This window comes from Podarcis raffonei, chromosome 7 (assembly GCF_027172205.1).
Source record: "Podarcis raffonei isolate rPodRaf1 chromosome 7, rPodRaf1.pri, whole genome shotgun sequence".
Classification (NCBI taxonomy): domain Eukaryota; kingdom Metazoa; phylum Chordata; class Lepidosauria; order Squamata; family Lacertidae; genus Podarcis; species Podarcis raffonei.
Window position 1 is genome coordinate 17072478 of NC_070608.1, and position 23102 is coordinate 17095579.

A 23102-nucleotide genomic window follows, 5' to 3' on the forward strand; every position below is an offset into this window, starting at 1 on the left:
ATTTGCAACTTTTACACCCGAAGTCAACAGTGTGATGCAGCAGCAGCAGGGGAAAAAAAAGCTAATGCTATTTTAATAAGAGCTGTTAAGACAGTGGAATGGTCTCCCTTCAAGAGGTTGTGGACTCTCCTTCCTTGGAGGTTTTTAGGCAGAGATTGGATGGCCACCTGTCATGGATGCTCATCTGAGTTTCCTGCATTGCAGAGGGTTGGACTAGATGACCCTTGGGCTCCCTTCCAACTCTAGGCAAAGGTAAAGGGACCCCTGACCATTAGGTCCAGTCGTGGCCGACTCGGGGGTTGAGGCACTCATCTTGCTTTATTGGCCAAGGGAGCCGGTGTTTGTCCACAGACAGCTTCCGGGTCATGTGGCCAGCATGACCAAGCTGCTTCTGGCGAACCAGAGCAGCGCACGGAAACGTCGTTTACCTTCCCGCCGGAGCGGTACCTGTTTATCTACTTGCACTTTGATGTGCTTTCGAACTGCTAGGTTGTCAGGAGCAGGGACCAAGCAACGGGAGCTCACCCAGTCATGGGGATTCGAACCGCCGACCTTCTGATCAGCAAGTCCTAGGCTCTGTGGTTTAACCCACAGCGCCACTCTACAATTCCCTAATTCCTGTCATTTCTTAATAAAGATGTGCTTGGAGTCTTTCTGAGTAAAATAACAAACAGGACTCCTGTGCATCTCAAAAAAAAAACTTGCACATGCTCAACACGCACACATCAAATCCTCCAATATGCAATAATGTTTTGCAAAATGCATTTCTTTTTCTTTCTTCTTTTTCGGAGAACAGTAACCAAACCAAGAAATACCATATACTGTACTAGAAACACACACAAACTAGAGCTCCTCCTCCCAGGTCAATATGTGCGCATGCGCCACACTCAAGCCGCTCGCCTTCCCCACTTCCCTCACACGCTGGCCTCTACGACGGCCCCGCCCCACTATCGGTCTCTCCTACAAGCTTCCGCACCTCATTGGCCAACGTCAACCCTGCGACTGGCGCCTGCGCAAGCCTCGGCCTGTTAGCGCCGCGAGGCTCGTGCGCGCAGGCGCTCTGGGGCCCGCTCTCACTCCCCCCCCCGCCCTTCAATCTCTCTCTCTCTGTGTCTCTCCCCCCTCCCTCCATTTTTTTTAACGGTAAACATCCTGCCGATTTTTAAACGCCTGGTTTGGGCGGCAGGAAGGGGAGCGGCCGCCATCTTGTTTGTTTGAGTGTCTCGCGGAAGGGGGGGGTGAGGGGGAGACGCGAGGAAAGGGGCAGCGGCGGCGGGTGGCCACCCTCACCCCAGCGCTCATCCGTGGGGCCCGCTGCCCTCGGCGGCCGCGCAGGAATCGAGGTAAGGGGCCGGAGGCGGGCGGGGAGGGCCGTCAACCCCGCTGGGAACGGGCAAGAGGCCTAGGCTCGGGCCCAGGTAGGTGCCCGTGTGAGGAGAAACCGCTGCCGCTGAGGGAACCGCCTGGCTTAGCCGGGAAAGAGCCGCTGAGGGCCGAGAGGAGGGAGGCGGCCTTGGCTGCCTTTCGGCCTCGGCCTGACGGGGGAACAAGCCCGCCTTCGCCTCCGACGTCGCCGCAGCGTGTTCGGAGAGGCTCGGCAGGGAAGGAGGAAGCTTTTCCCCGTCTCTGCCCCTCGAGTCTTTCTCGCCCCGGGCTCGGCGCGCGCCTCGTTTGCCCCGTTTCCTCGAAGGCGGCGGGCGCCGTTGTTTCGAAGAAGAAGCCCCTTGCGCGGCGCAAACGGTTGCAAAAGGAGGTCTCGAGCCGCAGAAAATTGGGTTGTGTGTTTTGGGGTTTTTTTGTCTTCCCTATGGTCTACTTAAAAGAAAAAGGAAAAAATTACTACGATCCAGTCGCCCCGCCCCATTGAAGATAGGACAAGGCTCGCAACATACGGACGGATTGCTTGCAGATTTTGCCTGGACAAGTGTAAAGATATTTTGAAAGCGTTTATTAAATATATATATCTGTATAACTTCCTGTAGCTATCTATCCATCTCAGCTTATAAAAAAACATATATGTATTTGGGTAATAACTAAGTAACACTTAGTTACTTAGACTAAGTAACAGTTACTTAGACTGGCATATATGCAATTGTTGTTTGCACGTAGTGATATAATATATCCCCCCCCTTTCCTCTTCATGTGCTTTTTTTTAAAAAAATGTTCATTTAAGTGAAAAATCGAAAGGCTGCAATCCAGTCAACTCCGTTGATCATGTCTGAGTAAATAGGTATAGGGCTGTGCTGGAAACTTTTTGTCCATAGTGGCGTTAACTGGTGTATGTTTTTGATTCTCCTGTGTTTTCTCCAGCATTGTAATATTATGATTCCTTTCATTGTAAAAAAAAAAGGGGGGGGGGGAGATGGCCTCACGTAGTACAGGTCCACAGGTTGAATTTACTGTTGGCGCTTAAGAGGGTGAGATATTAATTGATGCCTAGGAAAAGAAGGACCGTGACAGCTGGAGGGTCTGCTATCAGGCGGCTCAGCTTCCTAAAATGTTTGGATTGTGTGGGAGCGATTGGGAGACAGACCAAGGCCATGGGAATCTCATGCGTGTTTCCAGGGTTGAGTGATTTCCTCAGCTGGTATTTCATGGCAAGGCACAGTCATCTGTTAAACTTGTAATTTCAGGATGAGGAGGATTCTTGCATATATGAATTTACAGAAGAGTTAGAATGTCCAGGCAGTGTGGTGTATTGGCGAGTGTGTTAGATTGTGACCTGAGAGACCAGGGTTCAGATCCCCACTCAGCTATGAAGCTTGCTGGGTGATCTTGGGCCAGTCACCATCTCTTAGCCTAACCTACCTCCCAGGGTTGCTGTGAGAATGAAGTGGGGAGAACCAATAGTGTAAGAAACTGAGATATGAAAGCTAGGAGCAAAATGGCACCTTAAGCCTAGGTTATGGGCGCAACAACAGAATGTCTAGGTACGCTTTTTTTCTAACAAGAATACAAAGCTGAAAATGAATGAACTGCAGCTAAAATATTCTGTTCATTTTTCACATGGTCTAGTCCTTCCTTTGGCCACCTGCTAATATTCTTAAGAAGGTCTCTTTTCCAATCTTCAGAGAATAGCTGGAAGTGGGGAGGCAGAAAAACTTCCTCCTTTCCTTCCACTCTGCAGTTTTAATCTGAAATCTTAGTGCCCTCAGAGCTCAGAAACTGCTCACACTAATGAAATTTGCTTTTTGCAAAATACGCCTAAAACAGTGGGAGTTTCGAACACTGAGAACCATGTACACCACCTTCAGCTTCTTGGAAGATTAAGGTGGTATATAAATTAAACAAACTAACACACAAACATTTCCTAATAAAGGAGAAGTGCTGACAAACATTCTGGGTCACTGGCAGTGGAGAGAACTTGCATCTGGAAGGACAAGTAATGTCAAAGGTCATTTAAGTCAAATTCCTGTGGTGCCAGAATTTCAGGCTAGTTGGATGCTTTATTATTAGGATTACAGCAGGCTTCATAGTTTTCATCCCACTATTGCAGTGCCAGAGATCCTCTTCCCATCTTGAAGACATGAAAGTAGGAGTTTATGGATAGCATTTACTGAAGCAGCAAAGCATGCCCAGCTGTGGATTTAGTAATCTTTTTCTGAAAAGTACCTAACATTATAGTAATTCTTATTGGGTCACAGAGGTGGAATAACTGTAAATCAGTGGCTGGCAACTATTATTTGAATGGAGTTCTTAATTGCATGAGGTTTTTCCTAAGGGGAACACCTGATTTTTCTCAGCCAGAGGATATGTAGTAGGGAGAAGATTGTGGTTGCTTTACTCCTAGTTGTTTTATTGCTGTCCTGCACAATGCTGGCTTATCTCATTTGAACCCAAACTTTTGTTTTAGCTTTCTAGTCAAACACAAGTTATAATAAAGTTTGTCTGAGAGTTCACAGGATGTGGTTGGTTTCAGATAGCTAAACCATGAGCCTAGATTGAAATGACATACTAAACCAAACTATGGCTTCGCTCAGTGTAGTAGCAAAATGATAAGGAAAAGCAAAATGGCTTCAATCTCTCTTGGAGTTTGTTTGTTTATGCTAATAATTTCAGTATTCCTAAAGAGTAGTGTTTGTGTGTAGTTCATATAAACATATTATTGTTTTCTGGGTATAAAGCCTCTTGTGTTCCATTCACACTTCAATCAGTGTGTGGAGGGAGACAGAATCACACCCACCGATTTCCATCTGTGTATGTTTAGTAGATTAGGATGGGCTTCATATATAGGCACAGCTGTACATGCAGTTGGAAACTACTAGTTTTCCTGATCCCAAGTACAAACCATACATAAAACATGTTTTCACCATGTGCTCACTATAGCAAGTGGAGAGCAGTCAGCCGATGAAGTGAGGGAGGATCAGTGGCTAAAATCTCACTCCCACACTTTGGTAGAATGTGTACAGAATATGAGAAAAGGGCTACAGTTATTGAGGGGCAAGTTTATACTTGGTTGTTGTTGAAAATTCTCTCTGCTGCTCCCAGTTGCTGGAAGGGAACAAGTCCTGGTGTTGATAGTGTTGCTATTGCTTTCACGGTAATGGGACTTTGTCTATAATATGCAGTTAAGAGAAGTGGAGCAAGCAAGTGAAATCATAGCAATATTGGTATTTTGGGGGCTAGCAGATGCAGTTGCAGACTAGTTGCTGTAAATTGTTTGACTTCATGAAATGTGCATTGTATTTCAAGGCTTGCAGTTAAGTACATAGTTTGCAAAAGGGAGAATAATATGGACTCATACTGAAGCTTGCAAATGTATTTCTTCATACTGGGTTAGGGAAACAGTTCTGGGGGTTTAAACTAATTAAGATTCTTGCTGTACTTGTTACCTGATTGTTGTTGTGCTACTGGAATGAAAGTAATATAATAACTGAAGCAGAAAAATCTCAATTCTGCTTTTTGTCTCTACAACTGAGAGATTCCACACATCTGGTATTTTAGCATAGTGCCTTGAAGTTTGTTTGTGGGGCATCACATGGCTTGTTTCATGAGGAAACAAGCTTAAGGAACTACTTGATGCGATGCAACTTGCTACCAGACAATCCTGTGCACAGTAGTGATCCAAACTCATGGTTGGTATATGGCAGTGTTGGCCAAACTTGGGTCTCCAGCTGTTTTGGGACTATAATTCCCATCATCCCTAACCATTGGTCCTGTTAGCTAGAGATGATGGGAGTTGTAGTCCAAAAACAGCTGGAGACCAAATTTTGGCCTGGTGTGTGGTATTTCTAGAGAGCATGTTCCCAGGTGTCATGTCTGATAACCCTACTGTACAAAGTGGCCCTTATATAGGTAAATCCATGGCAGCTTTTGCTGCTAAACAGAAAACATCTATACCTCTACAAAATAACTTGCAAGAATTAATCTGTTTCCTTTTGGTTGCATAATATTTATTTACTTGTATTTCTTTACAGGTTGTGGCATAGACAGTTGGCACAATGTTCTACGCTCACTTTGTTCTGAGCAAGCGAGGGCCGCTAGCCAAAATCTGGCTGGCGGCCCATTGGGATAAGAAGCTAACCAAAGCCCATGTGTTTGAATGCAATTTGGAGAGCAGTGTGGAAAGCATCATCTCGCCTAAGGTATTACAAAAGTAATAGCATTTTGTTTAGAGATAATAGGATTCTGTGTTTTTCATGTGCTATCAGAAGTGTTATAAAAATGTGCATTCATTCAGTTGCTGCTTCATTGAACTTGGCATTAACTGCTTTGCTATAGCAGACCAACATACACTTAGTTCAGTGTCTTGTTTCCAGTTGTAACCAGGCAGGTGCTTCTGGGCACTCAGTTTAGGGCATGAATGACATGTGTCATTCTCTTTTCATTTGCCCACAGCACCTGGCATTCAGAGGTATATTTGCTTCAACAAAGAGATATCATTTATCTATCATGACTAGGAATTGTTGTAGACCTCCTATATGCAAAATGAGAAACTGATCCTACATGCAGGATGAAGTTTAGTTCATACTTGCTTTGAATCTCATCTATGCTTGTGTTGCTTACTTTACTGTTGATGTTCTGTGTTCACAACCTACATTGCTTTAATTAACTGCCTATTGTCTTTAATAAAATATACCAGGTACTATATTATCCAGGCAAGATGGCATCATGTAAACTGGCTATTTTAGCTAATTATTCTCGTAATTCATTGTTCAGGTACTGATCCTCTTCTGGATGCTTCTGCAGCAAGTTTTTTTGTCAGTCTTTCTGAAATACATATTGCTAAAAATAGTAATAGAACTTCTTTGATATTAAAGCCACATAAATTTACAAGCCCAAATTTGTGGATACCAGTTTAAGTAATTTGTGGTACATCAATAGTTGAATTGGTGAATGGGTAGAATTCATGCTCAGCCAGGTTACAGAAAGTAATCCCTACCTGCATGCTGGAAAATGATCATTAGTCATCATTGACACTGTGTGTGACTATTTGCATGTACAAACAAACAAAAATATTGGTGAAGTTTGTACTGAATTTCTAAGAGAAACATCATAACATGGTTTTGGAGATCCAGGAAGGATAGTCTTGCAAAGTACTTCTCGAAGTTATCAATATTTTTGACAGCAAAAAGAAGTTCCAACTTGTGTGCTTTAGGAGTTATCTTTCTCCAAAAAAAATTGTTTCTCCATCAGATATGATTGACTGCTGCATACTAACTATAAGTAAATTTTCAGGTGAAGATGGCTCTTCGGACTTCAGGACATCTTTTACTGGGAGTCGTTAGAATTTATCACAGGAAAGCTAAATATCTCCTTGCAGATTGTAATGAAGCATTCATTAAGATCAAGATGGCTTTCCGTCCAGGTATTTGCTGCATAATTGCTATTCACAAAGTTACTGCTCTTACATAAAGAGCAAATTGCTCTGTAATTTAGTACAGGCAATGACCGATTTTATGTGTGCTTCATATGGGCACGACTGCGCATTGTGGCGACCTTGAAGTGGCCAAAAGGGATGGGTCGGGCTTATGTGTGGTCTGCTGTCGTGCATGATGACCTGGAGTGAAGACCCCAAGCAAATTGGGGGTTGCTTGTATTACAGCAGCATTTACTTGTTTTACACATTTTTCACTTTTCATAGCCTGTTTAAATTTGCCTTCCTTTCCATGCTTAAGTAGGAGTAAGGCCTATTGCATATTGGAATATTTTATAAGTAGGATTGTTTCCTAAATTATTACCCAGTGAAATTCTCCAGAGGCATATTTATTTAGGTGCTCGTCTTGTTGCTACAAATACGTTGCCACACAAATAACTCAGTGGGCTCGTAGAGTTACAGGAGGTTTCATGTGGAACCTTTAAAGACCCAATAGTGTGTGAGCACATGATGCGTCACCATAACAGAAAATACTACTTAAAGAGCAGGTTTTATTTCATTTGATGGAATAGTTCATTGGCTAAAAAGACTCCTGCCACAATAAATTCCATGTGCCAAGATGGTTGTTTCTTGTTTAAAAGTATCACCTTACGAATTTTATAACACTTCTTTTTCAGGTGTGGTTGATTTGCCGGAGGAAAATAGAGAAGCTGCATACAATGCTATCACCTTACCTGAAGAATTCCATGATTTTGACCAACCCTTGCCAGATTTAGAGTAAGCTGCTTTGTCTTCTGCTGGTTGCTAGAACTGTTATCCATGAGAATGTATGGTTGTTGATATTTTCTCATATTCCTCTAATTGTGTTATGTGTAAGCACTTGAACCCTGTAAGACACACAGATGCCTCAGCTAAGACTGCTTTGTGGGAGGCTGACCACATGCCAAATTCTGAATGTACTACAGTGCATGTGGTTCATTTGTCTTTTAAATTGTATAGTTGGATAGTTACCACGTTTCTAAACCTGCTGTAATGATGCAAACTGTTGAATGCATAGTGCTTTTTGTACCCAGGCTACTTTCAGAATGTATCCTTGTAGCATTCTTGTATATTCCTTATTTTATGGTACCAATATTTTAACTAAAATCTTTCAAACATTTAAATAATTGTGTCTGAAGACACTTGTAACTACTTTTAAAAACATAAGTTGATCAGAAAAGTAAGTCTCTTTGTAGTACTAATTTGGTAAACCTGATCTGTAATTAAGCTTTACTACTTATTATTTGTGTTTTGAGATGGTTTCAAACTGAAGATCTTTCTCTCTTTTTTTGTTCTTTCAAAGTGATATTGATGTGGCTCAGCAATTCAGTTTAAATCAAAGCAGAGTGGAAGAAATTACAATGAGAGAAGAAGTGGGAAACATCAGTATCCTTCAGGATAACGACTTTGGTAAAGTATAACTTTTGTTCTTAAATGTATATGTGGCAATTGTACTACAGTTTTACATAAAGTTACAACAGAAGCAGTTAGTATAGTATTGTGGTAGTTTGCTCGGCTCTGTCTTCCCTTAGCTGGAAAAAAGAAAGAAAACTTATTGACTATTTTAGACCAGTAGAGAAAGCTGACCAGGTTTAGGCCTCATTGGAGTAAGTAGACGAAAGTCACCTAGAACAAAATGGACCCAAGAACGCAATGATCTGTCCAACAACCTTAAACACAAATCCAGACTGATTGTGATCAAGGTAACTTAAGAAAGGCTTTTTCAAGCACATTTTGCAATGGCTTTAGCAACAAGCTGGAATATGATAATTAAGCCTCTGGAAACAAAAATGATTCAGTTTGGAATACACCTTGATGACATGGCTACCTGTGCCTCAGAGGTGCTTGACATTGGCTTGCAAAAAAATGAACTAGTGTTTCTCAGAAAAGAGAACAAGATTATAAAAGAAAAGCTTGAAGAAATGGAAAACAGAAGTAAGCTGGAAATACCCGCTTTTGCTTGATTCTGGAGTGAGCAGAGGGTCATTTCCCTTCCATGGCTACTTTTATTGCTGTTTGGTTGATTTCCATCATTTCTGATTTTGAAAGCTTGGTCATGAACGTTGAGTCTCTCGGAGCACTTACTGCCAAACTGAAAGGTGCTGCTCCTTCCAGGGACATTCTTGAGATTTAGCAAAATGTAAAAACCTGACAGATGACCATTCAATCTCTGCTTAAAAACCTCCAAGGAAGGAGAGTCCACTACCTCCTGAAGAGGGAGTCCACTGCACTGTCAAGCGACTCTTACTTTCAGAAAGTTCTTCTTGATGTTTAGTCAGTCATTAGGAGTGTCAGCGCGATGTGCCTGCATTATGCTGATGATACTCGGCTTTGTTTCTCCATAACATCTGAATCAGGAAAGGCCCTGCAGTCCCTCAGCCATTGCCTGGACACAGTGGTGCAATGGATGAGGAAAAACAAGCTAAGCTTGGATCCTGGTGAGATGGAGGCACTGAACCTCCAGTGACAGCTGGTTCCAGGAGCACCCCCAAATTGCTAACCTCTTCAGTGGCTAGAAGTGCCTTTTACCAGCTGCAACTGGTTTGACATTGCTGGACCACGAAAACCTTGCCACAGTAGTTCATGTCTTCTTGTGTTGGTTAGTTCAAGACTGGATTATCCCACTTGATCCAGAAGCTGCAGTTGGTGCAGAATACTGCAGCACAATTGTTGACAGGAATGAGGCCTTGCCAGCATATAACACCTGTGCTGAAGGAACTGCACTGCTGGGTCCAGTTTATGAGATTGCCTTACGCCACATGTGCCACTTGTTTGCTTCGATCGGTGGAATCGTCACTACTAAAAGTGCCACATAATACCCATTCCACATTTGTAAGAATGCTACCATTTACTGTGTCAGCAGCTATACTTTGAAACTCCCTGCCTGTTGAGATCAAGCAGGACGTCTGCTAAAAGCATCATTGATTAGACAAGTTCACCTAGATGTTTAGAAAGTTGAGGTGGTTTTATATCAGTTTTAGTATTTTAACTTTTGTGTATATATATATATAGGTATGGCGGTAAACAAACTTCTTTGAGGGTTTTTTCTACAATCAAGTGGTATATATATTTAATGAAATAAATAAATAAAATAAAACCACTAGCTTAAAAATAGTATCCTTAAATGCAAAAGCCATGGGAGGCATTATTAAACCTAAAAGAATTACCGTCTATGTTAAGGACATTAGCCCGCAAACTGTAATGTTGCAAAAAATACATAAATATTAAAAGCTCATTTCTGTTGCCATAAAGAATCCACTGACCAATTTCAACACCGTATTAAGAGTATTTATGCCATTCAGTAGCAGTAGGGTTAAAATTAGAAGTAGAGGATTTTATAAATTGTAGCATAATAATATTGTATTAGCAGTTGAGGGTCTTTTTCAATGTCACTTGCATTTATGATGACTGCTTTTATAACAGGTGATTTTGGAATGGATGATCGTGAAATGATGAGAGAAGATAGTGCATTTGCGGATGACATGTTGGATAGTACTAGTGCTTCCAACCTTCTGCTGGAACCTGAGCAGAGCACCAGTCACCTTAATGAGAAATCTAATCACTTGGAGTATGAAGATCAGTACAAAGATGACAATTTTGGAGAGGGAAATGATGGTGGCATCCTGGGTATGTTGGTAATTCATATGTCACCCTACATAATTTAAGGGGTCCAACCTTGTGTGAATTTTGTTTTAAAGAGAATATAGTATATAAATCTTAAAGCTTGTTTGAACGTCTTGGCAGCATCACTTACTTATCCATATTGCCTTTTGTATTTCTGATATATATTTTATGATCTGTGATATTGTGTGTGTTGACGCTGGTCTGTGACCGTATTAATAAATTCATTCATTCATTCACTTACTTATCCAATCCCTGAGGTTCAGATTCACTGTTTTCAAAACATAGAACTCGTGTTTATGAGACCCTACTCCTAGTTGAGGAAATACTACTGTAGAAAACAGGCTAGCTACTGAGTGGGGTTATTGGACAGTGGCACCAGTAACTAATAGGAACATGTTTTCTGGGTTGTATGGGGATCAACTGTCCTGATGTATCCTTCTATGTATTCTTTCTGTCTTAAAGTTCAGGGACATTCTCCCCCTTGCATACATGCCATTCTTTCCTAGGCAATATTAAAAATGGATGGCTGTGGTGAATAGGGAATTTGGTTTAAAATACTGAAGATAAAGGATTCAGGTTATGTATGTCATCTTGGAATGGAATTCCACAGGTGGATTCTTCAGTCCTTGCAAGCTGCTCTTGTATCATAGGCTAGCTCATGATATTGCTGCCTTTAAAAGTGTCTTTGCCACTCCCACCCCCCTTATTATGATTTTTATAAAAGTTTTTCATAATACAGTTAGATATAGAAAACTACTGTAAATTTCAAAAGACAAACAGCTGCAAAAGGAAAAGAAAGAAAGAAAGAAAGAAAGAAAGAAAGAAAGAAAGAAAGAGAAAAACAAGAACGTCTGATTTTTCCTTCTGCCAGTTACATTAAAAAAAATTATTTAAGTCCAAATGTCATTCATTTCCTTTTTCAACGAAAAGCCCAAATTATTTTTATTACTAATATCAGCTGTGTTTTTTCTTTAATGTCAACTTTACCTGTAGTAATTCCCACCACTATGCCACATTTTGGTACATGGCATGCGCCTTCAATCTTAACTCTTTGAGTTGCCCTTTCAGATGACAAACTTCTCAGCAACAATGAAGGAGGCATATTTGATGACCCACCTGCTCTTTCAGAAAGTGGAGTAATGATGCCTGAGCAACCTCCGCATGATGATATTGATGATGACGATAATGTCTCAAGTGAGTGTTTAAATTAGTGTTTTAAACCGAAAAAAATGGGCAGCACTTCATAGACTTTCTGTTGAACTCATCTAGTCTGTACATCTTGTATGTTAATAAGCATCTTGACAGTAACTGAGAAAGCACTTCTTGCTAATGAGGCTGGAAACTAAAAGGAAGCCATATTTTAAGGGAAGGAATAATCTCCTCCACATGCAGCTGCTGGGTGACCTTGGGCTAGTCAAACTTCTTTGAAGTCTCTCAGCCCCACTCACTTCACAGAGTGTTTGTTGTGGGGGAGGAAGGGAAAGAAGAATGTTAGCTGGCTTGAGACTCCTTAGGGTAGTGATAAAGCGGGATATCAAATCCAAACTCCTCCTCCTCCTTTTCTTCTTTTCTCTCCTCTCTCCCCTCACCCCCAGCAAACTGTGTCTGGTATTTCAAACCACTTGCTGAGGAACAATAATGCCAGAGGTCTATGGTCTATTGCCTTGTGTTCTGCTTATAGGCTTCCCAGCCTTTGGCCTGATCCAGCATGCCTTATATTTCTTCTTTTTTAGTATTACACTAATGGAATAAAGGGCAAGGGTGACGGTTTGAGTTCAAAAAAGCTGCAAGTCAGGTCCATTGCTTGGCTTACTTGCCTTTTCCTTAATTTTAGGCCTCCTACACACACACACACACACACACACCAGTTATCCTATTCTAAGCACACTGCCTGAGTGTGTGGGAATGTGTTGAATGGTGTGTAATTATAAATGGATGGGCAGTGTGTGAAAATTGGAAATGGGTTGAATTGTGTGAACTTCTATGCTTTTAACCATTTATTAGGAAACTCAGTTTATCTCTTTGATTCGCAGTGGGTGGACCTGATAGTCCAGACTCAGTTGATCCGGTTGAACCATTGCCAACTATGACTGATCAGACAACACTGGTTCCAAATGAAGAAGAAGCTTTTGCTTTAGAGCCAATTGATATAACTGGTAAATGCTGGATTCTATTTTCACTTCTGTACTAGAATAATCTTGACTGAAGAATTTCCATGTTGGCCTTTTGTGTCAAAAACAGGAGCCTTGTGGCATATTAAAAACTAATTTATTTTGATATAAACATGGTGGATGCCTGGTTGACTTTACTGAGAGTGAAAAAAGCTGTTTTTATTTATTATTTTTAATTTCAAGTAACAAAACATACCATACCATCCTTTAATTAAACTTACTGCATACCCTGTGTATGCACATACATACAATTCACACAGGCAAACAAACAATACCAGCAGCTTGTGCTTGTTGACCTTGATAAAATACATCCTTTTTAGTCAGTCAGGATTATGCTGATACTCAGTCCCTGGTGTATATGGTATTAACTGTGAGTGATACCTTAATACTATTTAGCGCTGACAAGTCTTAAGAGAAATCTTCTTTTTTTAAAAAAAGGTTTTATACTGTCCTACATCTGGGGAGGAGCTTCTAACGGAAGCTGCAGTTTCTTTGTGTGAATTTAGTTTCACTTTTCAGCGAGAGCGAGATGTGTCCACGTTCGGGAACTCCTGAGCAGCACAGTACTTGTAAAGAATCCTAAAGTTGTTAATGGTGTGACCTGATTCTAAGTATGACTATTTTTGCCGATTGAGTGGTGTTAACACATTACTTTTTTCTTGACCAGTTAAAGAAACAAAGGCAAAAAGGAAGAGAAAGCTGATTGTGGACAGCGTAAAAGAACTGGACAGCAAAACTATAAGAGCCCAACTCAGTGACTACTCTGATATTGTCACTACACTGGATTTAGCACCTCCTACTAAGAAGTTAATGATGTGGAAAGAGACTGGGGGTGTTGAAAAACTTTTCTCTCTTCCTGCTCAGCCTCTGTGGAATAACAGACTGTTGAAGGTAAACCAAACTTAGGGAAATATATTTTAAAATAACATGTAAAGGTAAAGGGATTCCTGACATTTAAGTTCAGTCACGAACGACTCTGGGGTTGCGGCGCTCATCTCGCTTTACAGGCGTTGTCCGCTTCTGCAGACAGTTATTCCGGGTCATGTGGCCAGCATGACTAAGCCGCTGCTGGCAAAGCCAGAGCAGCGCACGGAAATACCGTTTACCTTCCTGCCAGAGCGGTACCTATTGTATCTATTTGCACTGGTGTGCTTTCGAACTGGTAGGTTGGCAGGAGCTGGGACTGAACAACAGGAACTCACCCTGTTGCGGGGCCTCGAACTGCCGACCTTCCAATCGGCAAGCCCAAATAGTACAGTGGTTTAAACCACAGCACCACCCGCGTCCCTAAAAATAACAGTTATCCTAGGCTAAATACACCATAGCATATCATACATTGCAAATGGCAAGTTCATAAGAATTGTTTTTGTATTTAACTTTATATGTGCGTGCTTGCCATTTTGCTTAAAATCATTTTCATAAAATTTTGTATCTCTGGTCTTAATACTAAATCACCTGAAGTGGCTTGGCCGCAAAGGCTATTCAGAGTGCTGCTGTTCCACATGTAAGACTTAACCTTTGTTTGTTTTGCTTGTAGCTTTTCACTCGCTGTCTTACACCTCTTGTACCAGAAGATCTTAGAAAGAGGAGGAAAGGTGGGGAAGCTGATAACTTGGATGAGTTCCTGAAAGACTTTGAGAATCCAGAAGTGCCCCGAGAGGAACCGCAGCGCAGTGTTATTGGTTTGTTCTTCTTTAATGGCATCCTTCCTGACCTGTAGAGGCTTATTTAACTACGTCTAAAAACTTAATAATCTTAATGCTCAATGCTTGTAGCTGCTTTAGTGTATTGGGATCATCTAAGTTTAGAGCAAATCTAGTCATAAACAGGAAAATGTTGAGTATTAGTATTCTCCCCGCCCCCCCATAGAGTACATTAATCTGCAACACTCATGCTTAAAAAGTAAAATAAAAATAGAAAGGGCTACAAACTCCTAAATAACTTTTGAGTAAGGTAGTCATTTATCATTACTTCTATGCAATAGATGAACCCATCTTGGAAGAGCCAAGTCGTCTTCAGGAGTCCATCGTGGAAGGCAGCAGGACCAACTTGGATGAATCAGTCATGCCACCACCCCCACCTCAGACAGGTGTAAAGCGAAAGGTTGCACAAGTGGAACCAGAGCCTGTGCTACCCGTGAGTAACAATGTCCTTTTCTGCTTGCTGTTGACTCCCCAATGTTGTGCATAATTATATTGTGAGGCGAGTCTCTCTGTTCACTTTTAGGTTTTACTAGAACATAGGGAAGAAAATGACCTGTAAACTGTGCAAGGCTCGATGTGTTGAGGGCATTCAGAAGTAGAACTATGACTCTCATGTGGAATGTTATAGGAAATAAGTGTAAATTCAAAGTCTATGCTATGCTTGGCAGTATTTCAAACAATCTTCTTTGAATACTGCAGCAACCTGGGAGTAGCACTATCCTAATGCCCTCTGGAGGAGTTTTTGAAGATGAGCCATAGGGAGGGCTACAGGAGAGAAGAGAGGAGGAAGGAAGTTGTGTTGTAGAAGCAGAAGTCTGCTGCATCAGTGGAACAATAGTGTTGGATACTCCTCTTTTATAACTTGTTCTGCATTTGTAAGAACATTTATTGTGGCAGCATCTACACTTTGGAACGTGCTCCCTATTTAGATCAAGCAGGTGCCTTTACTGTACTCTTTTAGGCACTTGCTGAAAACATTTATGTTCCAGATGCGTAGTAAGTTGATTGTATCCTTAGTATTTTAACTTGTGTATGTTTTAAAATACAGTTGTAAATTTGTCTTGGTTTTCTTGTTTTACAGTCTTGTAAACTGCTTTGAGGTGTTTTTTTAAAAAAACAACAAACCCACAATCCAGTGATGTATACATTTTATGAAATAATAAATAAAATGGCTAGCTTAAAAGTAGTAACCTTAAATGTAAAAGGCATGGGAGCATTATTAAACTTAAAAAATTACCACCTATGAGTCCACAAGCTGTAATGTTGCAAGAAATACATAAATATTAAAAGTTTACTCCTTTCGCTGTAAAGAAGGAAGCTTTCTCCACCAACTGATTTCAATACCATATTAAGAGTATGTCATTCAGTAGCAGTATGACTACCATTGGAAGTGGAGTATTTCATATGAAATAAGTAAATAAATGACAACAACTTTGGCCATTGAGGAAAGATGTGAGCGAGAGTCATTGAAGAGATTTTAACAGAATGTGGATGCATTTATGCTTACTGCAATATGATTATACAAAGCATTTGAAAGTTTTTCATTATGATATTATGTACTCAATAGTTATACAGTCACCTAGTTTCAGTTGTTATAACTTGAATGCTTCTCTCCTTAGTCTCAACCATTGCAACCGATAGAAATGCCCCCAGTGGAACTGCCTCCAGAAGAGACTCAGAACATCTGCCAGCTAATTCCAGAGCTAGAGCTCTTGCCTGAAAAGGAAAAAGAAAAGGAAAAGGAAAAGGAGGAAGAGGAGGAGGAAGAGGTAGGTACTGAGTTGTTATAACAGGGGTGCAACACTGGAGTTTCTATTGGCCGAGTTAATTCAATGGCCTTTAGAATTTTAATACATTTGTATGCTTGGATTTTTCCTACTTTGCCCCTGAAAAGGATTACATTTACTACTTTGTATATCTTCATTGCAGGGACGCGGGTGGCTCTGTGGTCTAAACCACAGAGCCTAGGGCTTGCCGATCAGAAGGTCGGCAGTTCGAATCCCCGCGATGGGGTGAGCTCCCATTGCTCGGTCCCTGCTCCTGACCAACTAGCAGTTAAAAAGCACGTCAAAGTGCAAGTAGATAAATAGGTACCACTCTGGCGGGAAGGTAATCGGCGTTTCCGTGTGCTGCTCTGGTTCGCCAGAAGCAGCTTAGTCATGTTGGCCACATGACCCGGAAGCTGTACGCCGGCTCCCTCGGCCAATAAAGCGAGAGGAACACCGCAACCCTAGAGTCGGCCATGACTGGACCTAATGGTCAGGGGTCCCTTTACTATAGCTTCATTGCAGAATTAAGCAGGCAGAAACAAGATTTTGCATATTTCTTTACCTGGATCTCTTATTACTTGTTGCTTCTACAGATACAGAAAAATGCTGAAGCTTTACAATCATGTGTTTGGCTGCATTTGTATGCATGAGCTGATGATCTCTCAGCTGGGTTTGAGTAACTGTTGTTTCTCGTTCTAAATGGTATATTTGAACCCATTTAAGTCCCTTGTCAACCACTAATTTTGCTGGAAGGCCAGGATCTTCCTTGTGTCTCTTCTACCTCTCCCCCTCATGTAAATTTGCATCTAGTGATATGTTTGAGGAACATGAAACAGGAAGAGGTATAGAATCATAGAACTGTACTTGGAAGGGACCCTGAGAGTCATCTAGTCCAACCTCCTGCAATGTTTCTCATACCTCTGGGCTTTCAGCTGCCAGGCCAGTTAGTAAGTTAAAATGTGGGCAGACATTTAAACAATTTGTTCTATAGAAAGCTTGTGATGATGATGATAATAGTAGTAGTAGTAGTAGTAGTAGTAATAATAATAATAATAATAATAATAATAATAATAATTTATTTATACCCCACCCATCTGGCTGGGTTTCCCCAGCCACTCTGGGCAGCTTCCAACAAAAGATTAAAAATACATTAAAACATCAGTCATTAAAAACTTCTGTAAACAGGGCTAAACAGTAGTATTCTGCAGTCCCATGATCAGTGAGAGTAAGTTCTATTGAGCTCAGTGGATTTACTTCTCAGTAGAGTAGATTGTGCTGCTAATAGGACACTTGAAAAACTCATCAGGTAGACACACCAATTTCTTGTTGTTTAAAAATAATAGACAAGTAGAAATTAGAAACTATGTAAATAGTTTTACATAGAAAAGTTGAAAGAGTAGGCATGACCACTATTCAGAAACATCACAAACCCTATCACTTTTTTCTGTAAAAGTTACATTTGTTCCTTTGAGCAGTTCTTTATTTAATTTTAGCAGTGGTACAAATTATTAATAAACCATTCTGATACAGAAGGTACAAAAAATCTGGTATATGAACATTTTGCAGTTATTGACTGAATTCAAATAAGTCTCTTAATCATTTTCTTTAACAATATTTATATGATAGCATGGTAAAAATACTTTAAGATCTTAGGATTTATAGTTGTGTGTACTTCAACATTGCCTAAAATAAAAAGAAACATGAAGTTCTTGTAATGATTTTCAGAGAGATTTTCAAATGTACTTCAATCAAACTAGTTGTGGAGACAGATCTTTTGTACATGGTCTTAGCATGATATTCCTGTAAAGATGAACTAGATATCAGAATTGCTTTTAGCATATGTATTGCATAGAACTAGGTATATCCCAATTACATCTTACAAAAGTGTTGGCACAGATTGAATGAACTAAAATATAGAGATAATTCCATGGTGCTTCGATAACTGATGAGTAAAGACTGCTCAGGATTAGGAATGTTGTCCTTAGCTTTTAAAGGGAGGAAGGCACTTGTATGCAATGCAATTCATTTGTAGATGGGTGCAGCATCATATCATAAGTTGCTCATTGTACTCTTGTTTATCCTAAATCTACAGGCAGTGAATTTTATTCTGCTGTTGTACGGTTCATGCATGTAGCCATAATCCATTATGGTTTCTTCATGTGCCTTTTCTTTTGTGCCCTGAGCTTTAAAGTCAAGTCAATCTGGCCTTTTAGAATAGCAGAAAAGCATCATTTTAATGGACTATCTAGCCCTATCTAAAATGTGATTGGTTGCAGGAGGAAGATGGTACAGGTGGTGACCAGGATCAAGAGGAAAGACGGTGGAACAAAAGAACTCAACAAATGCTTCATGGTCTTCAGGTATGAAATGGTTTCAGTAGTAAATGAAGAGTTCTTCTGAGCGTGGCTTTTTTAACAGAGAGTACATACCTGAGCCTCCCCACACAGTCAAGCCAGGAAGCTGACGTGTAGGACACAAATGCAACAAGCTCTTCCCATAATTGCTGTCTAATAGCTGGTGTTGTAGGAAACTTAGTATGCAGTGGGGATCCCGTGACTTACAGATTTTAGGATCTAGCAATTCAAACTCTCTGTGCTCTTTTCTAAAACCCAAAGATTCCCTAATAAGCAGGGGATTGTTCCACTCCACATATAGTAAAGCCTCTACATAATTTGAAGCTCATGCTAATTATGCTAACATAACTGTGTTAGTATGCACTCATGTACAGGGTGGAAGTAGCACTTTCACATTCAGATACCTTTTCTGTTTTACTATTAAATATTTTATAATCTCGCCCTTGGCTGCTTGGGTTTTTGCTTGATCAGGTTTTGGTTCTGTACTTATTGGGTGGGGTCCACACATCTTGACTGGCTATGATAGCTGGAGATTGCATCTCTGCATCAGTCTTCATCTGAGGTAGAGGGGCGGGGTCTTGGCTGTTACATGTGCCCAGTTTTGACTGCTGTGGCATGTCTTCGCCCTCATCCCTTCCTTCAAGCTGGAGGTGTTGGTGGTATTGCATTTGCTAAATTGGGAGAGGCTCAGAAAGCAGCAAAATTTCTACTTTTGCTTTCTAAGATTAAATACATGGTTAGGAAGAGTCTCTAGCATTTTCAGGCTTCAGAGAATGACACATGGTCTTAGAGGAATAAGATATGTGCTTGCCAGTGATGTTCTAGTAGGTTCAATTGTGGTCCAGTAGTAAATGTTTAGATTAAGCTCAGAAGTAATTATAACGCTGTTTTCTGTTTTCAGAGAGCTCTTGCCAAGACTGGAGCAGAATCCATCAGTTTGCTTGAGCTGTGTAGGAATACAAACCGCAAACAAGCAGCAGCAAAATTCTACAGTTTCTTGGTACTAAAAAAGCAGCAAGCTATTGAGCTGACACAGGAAGAACCGTATAGTGACATCATTGCTACTCCTGGTCCCAGATTCCATATTATTTGAATGTTTTATTTGGCTTGCTGTATAGTTAGCATCATTAGTACTTACACATTGCCCAATGTGTAGGGCCTACAAAAGAAGAAAACTAGAGTCCATTGTCCTGTACAGTCATTTACTTTTGTGTTTTGTGTTTTTTTTCTATTACATTTTACCACTTTTGCATTTCTAGTAACTTCTGCACTGGGTGACTTGAGTTCCAGTTGCAGAGATGAGAGAAAGTGACTCAAGGACCTAATAAAGAGTGTTTCTAAAACAAATCAAAACAGATGTGTGCAATATTGGTGCATGTAACTATGACTAATACATTGTTTTACAATTATCTGCTTAGTAAGCTAGAATGCTACTCCAGAAGACCCAAAATGGCCAACCCTATTGTCTCATTACAGGTTTTTGCCAAACATGCTTAAAATGTGGTCTCTTTTCCTCATGGTAGTGAATTCTTCCTGCCCCACATTTCTTTCAGTGTTTTATTATCATCTTCCTACTTCTGATGGTGTTCTTGGAGCTGCCAATATGAATATTAGTGCCTGGCAGGAGTATTTGCTGTGCCATGGTATCTTTAGAATAGAGTTTAAGCAGCTCCGGGGCTAAATGTAAATGGGTGTCCTTGAAAAATATTATTTAAGTGCAAGAGACAATACATTTCTGGCATTGGATTTTACATTCCATCTCAGTGTGGTCCATTTCTGATAGCTAGCTGCAAGGATGGGGTAGTTCTGCTGTAAAGCACCAACTGCAATAAAGGGTTTTGTTTTTTTACTTGTTGATTTGAAAATTATTGAGAATTTTAAAGGCTTTTGAGAAATGCCATAATTCTGAATTACAGGCAATTTAATTTAGGTATGCTGGTAGCTAGAAGGGTCTCAGTTTGAGCATGCTACTTTTATTTTTCCTTTTCCTTTTTTGTTTTCTTTTTACAAATGTGGCACACCACTGACCCTGAAACGACAGCAAGCTACATATGTATATTTTAGAGGCAGGAGAAACTTGCATTTATTGAACATAATCTTGTTGTGTAATAAGTATTAATAGATCTCCAGTGACCTTTACAGTTTTTGTAACAGTGTATTTCACAATAATGCACACTCCTGGAATACTGAGCGGATTTACAAATAAACTCTCATTTGATTTTACTACTTATTATCAGGAGCAGGCCATACCAGAAATCATGTGACTATGTTGATGGAGACATCAACATTTTTTTTAAGGTGGGGCAAAATTACTAAAGTTTCTGACTTTAAATGTTGGCACTTTTGTGAAATGATTCTCTTCTGGAACTAAGATTTCAGTGTATACCCAAGTGTAAAATTATGTGAATGTTTAAAAATTTGCAACATGTTTTCATAATCCTTGAGAAAGTTAACTATATAAAATAGTTACTGCAGCTTTATTTTTGACATGATGTGCCTGTACAACCATGGTTTCCCCCCTTTGTACAAAGAGACATTGTAGATAACTTGAATGTTTAATTATAGAGGTCATTAGTTTCTTGTTAAACTTTGTTAGTCTGTTTTTGTTGCTTTTCAAGGTTAATATTCTTGAAAATAGTTGCTGTTATGTATAACTTTTCTAATAAAAGTTGTGTTATAAGCTATTGCATACTGATGCCCTTTCTCTGTGTGGATTGTATTTCTGGCTTCAGCGATGTCTTCCGATCTGCATGACAAAGCAGCCCTCCAGATCCCTGATTCCCCATCCTGTTGCAGCCTTCTGTGAGCTATTCCACACTGCTGAAGGTTGAATGGACCATAAGGGTCAGCTTTTTGGGGGTGTTAGAGTTTGAAGCTAGGGTGGTCCCAACCCAATGTGTCTATTGTGTGCTGTGCCCCTATTCTGGGTTCCAGCCAGCCATGCTCTTTTCCAATATACTCTGTTCCCCTAGTTTTCTGTTTGTCTCCCCACCCCAAAATCAGTCAGCAATCTGAGTCGAAACAAAATAAAAAAATTCTTTCCAGTACCTTAGAGACCAACTAAACTTGTTATTGGTATGAGCTTTTGTGTGCATTCACACAAAATACCAATAACAAACTTAGTTGGTCTCTAAGGTGCTACTGGAAGGGTTTTTTTTATTTTGTTTCGACTACGACAGACCAATACAGCCACCTACCTGAATCTGAGTTGAGCGAGTCATCCTAAATAAGTTTTATTTCTTTATTGCGCTCATCTCCCCCCTTCGCTAGTTTATTTGTACCTTTGCAACCTGTTGTGTGTGATGTTGTGATGACATTTTGGCTGCATAAGATCAGAGCTCTGCTGCATCGGACTAACACACTCCCCCATGACCAACCAGGTGTCTCTGTGAAGCCCGCAGACAGTGAATGAATGTAAGAGCCTTTGGGTGTGGTACCCAGCCTGCACCAGCAGGGTTTCACTGGCTCAGTGGGTCCTCTCCATGTGCACACACCTCCCAAATCTGCTTTGGAGGGTCCCCCCAAACCTCTGGAGCTGATTTCGAGGGCACACGAAGGCCCTGAGGACAGGAGAGGAAGAGGAGGTTCTGCATGCACAAAAAGTCATCAGAGTTGCCCCATTGCATCTGAACCAATGTGCTGCCAACTGCCAATTGCAAGGGGAGTATCGCCAGGAAGGGGGCCATAGCCAAACAGCAAAGAAGAAATGCATCCAAACCCAACAAACAAATTGGGATGTGAGTGTTATAAGCAAAAAAACTCATTTTCCCTTATGGGGTACCCAAGAGCCCATATAGAGTCCTTTTGTAGGTTCTCTATCAGTAGGAGAAAATAACACAAATCAACCAGAGAATATTGAGAAGCAAAGCAGCTAGTCTGATCTTTATTGACTGTTACAACAGGGTGCTCCCCCACCCTCAGGGGAGAGGAGGACCCAGAACAAGGTATGCCCGCCGTTAAATAGACATTTTAAATTGCCCACCCTGGAGTCCAAGACCACCGCCAGAAGCATCATACATGCATCACAGGAAGAAAAAATTACCCACTTTCCTCATGCCGTGGATAATTTTACAAACCTCAATTATATACGTACTGCCACTCCTCTTAACTGCAGGTTTTTCTAAACTAAAATGCTCAAATGATACAAATTTTAATCATCATTATCTTTCCTTACAGGGGAAAATGCTGCAGCCTGATCATTTTTGCATCCCCACCTTTTGTACCTTTTCTGGATGTTAAGAGATATATTTATGAGCCTTAAAAATATGCATCCTGGGCTCCTTATGAGCAAAACATCTTGAATATCAAACTATTTCCGATGTTCATGCTCTGATGCTTATGTCACTGTCCCCACATGAGAGGGGCAGTTTTCAGAAAAGAGCCTTGGGAGTGAGGGGCAACCCCCAGGAAAATGACCATAAAATGCCGATTGCTCATTATTTGAACTATTCTGTACCACCACCACCCCAATCTGGATCAGAGAGCACTCCTTACTGCGGCATTTTGCTACAGATCCCACTCAGCCTTGCTGCTGAGATTCCAAAAGTTGAAGCAACTGTTTGCACAAGTCTGTTTCTAGGCTGCTGTATCTCGTTTTTCTAAATGTCAACCTAACGGCAGAAGGG

At 40.7% G+C, this 23102-nt stretch overlaps 1 protein-coding gene across 1 annotated transcript; it reads left to right on the plus strand.

Moving 5' to 3' along the window:
* Positions 1-1181: 1181 nt before the first annotated feature.
* RAD21 (RAD21 cohesin complex component) lies at positions 1182-21161 on the plus strand. The gene is made up of 14 exons (XM_053395406.1): positions 1182-1343; positions 5418-5585; positions 6679-6808; positions 7495-7594; positions 8160-8266; positions 10280-10483; positions 11549-11674; positions 12514-12636; positions 13319-13542; positions 14189-14333; positions 14636-14787; positions 15974-16123; positions 18400-18483; positions 19379-21161. Exons 2-14 carry the CDS (start codon positions 5442-5444, stop codon positions 19568-19570), a joined length of 1881 nt encoding a protein of 626 aa, XP_053251381.1. The 5' UTR covers positions 1182-1343; positions 5418-5441; the 3' UTR covers positions 19571-21161.
* The last annotated feature ends 1941 nt before the right edge of the window (positions 21162-23102 follow it).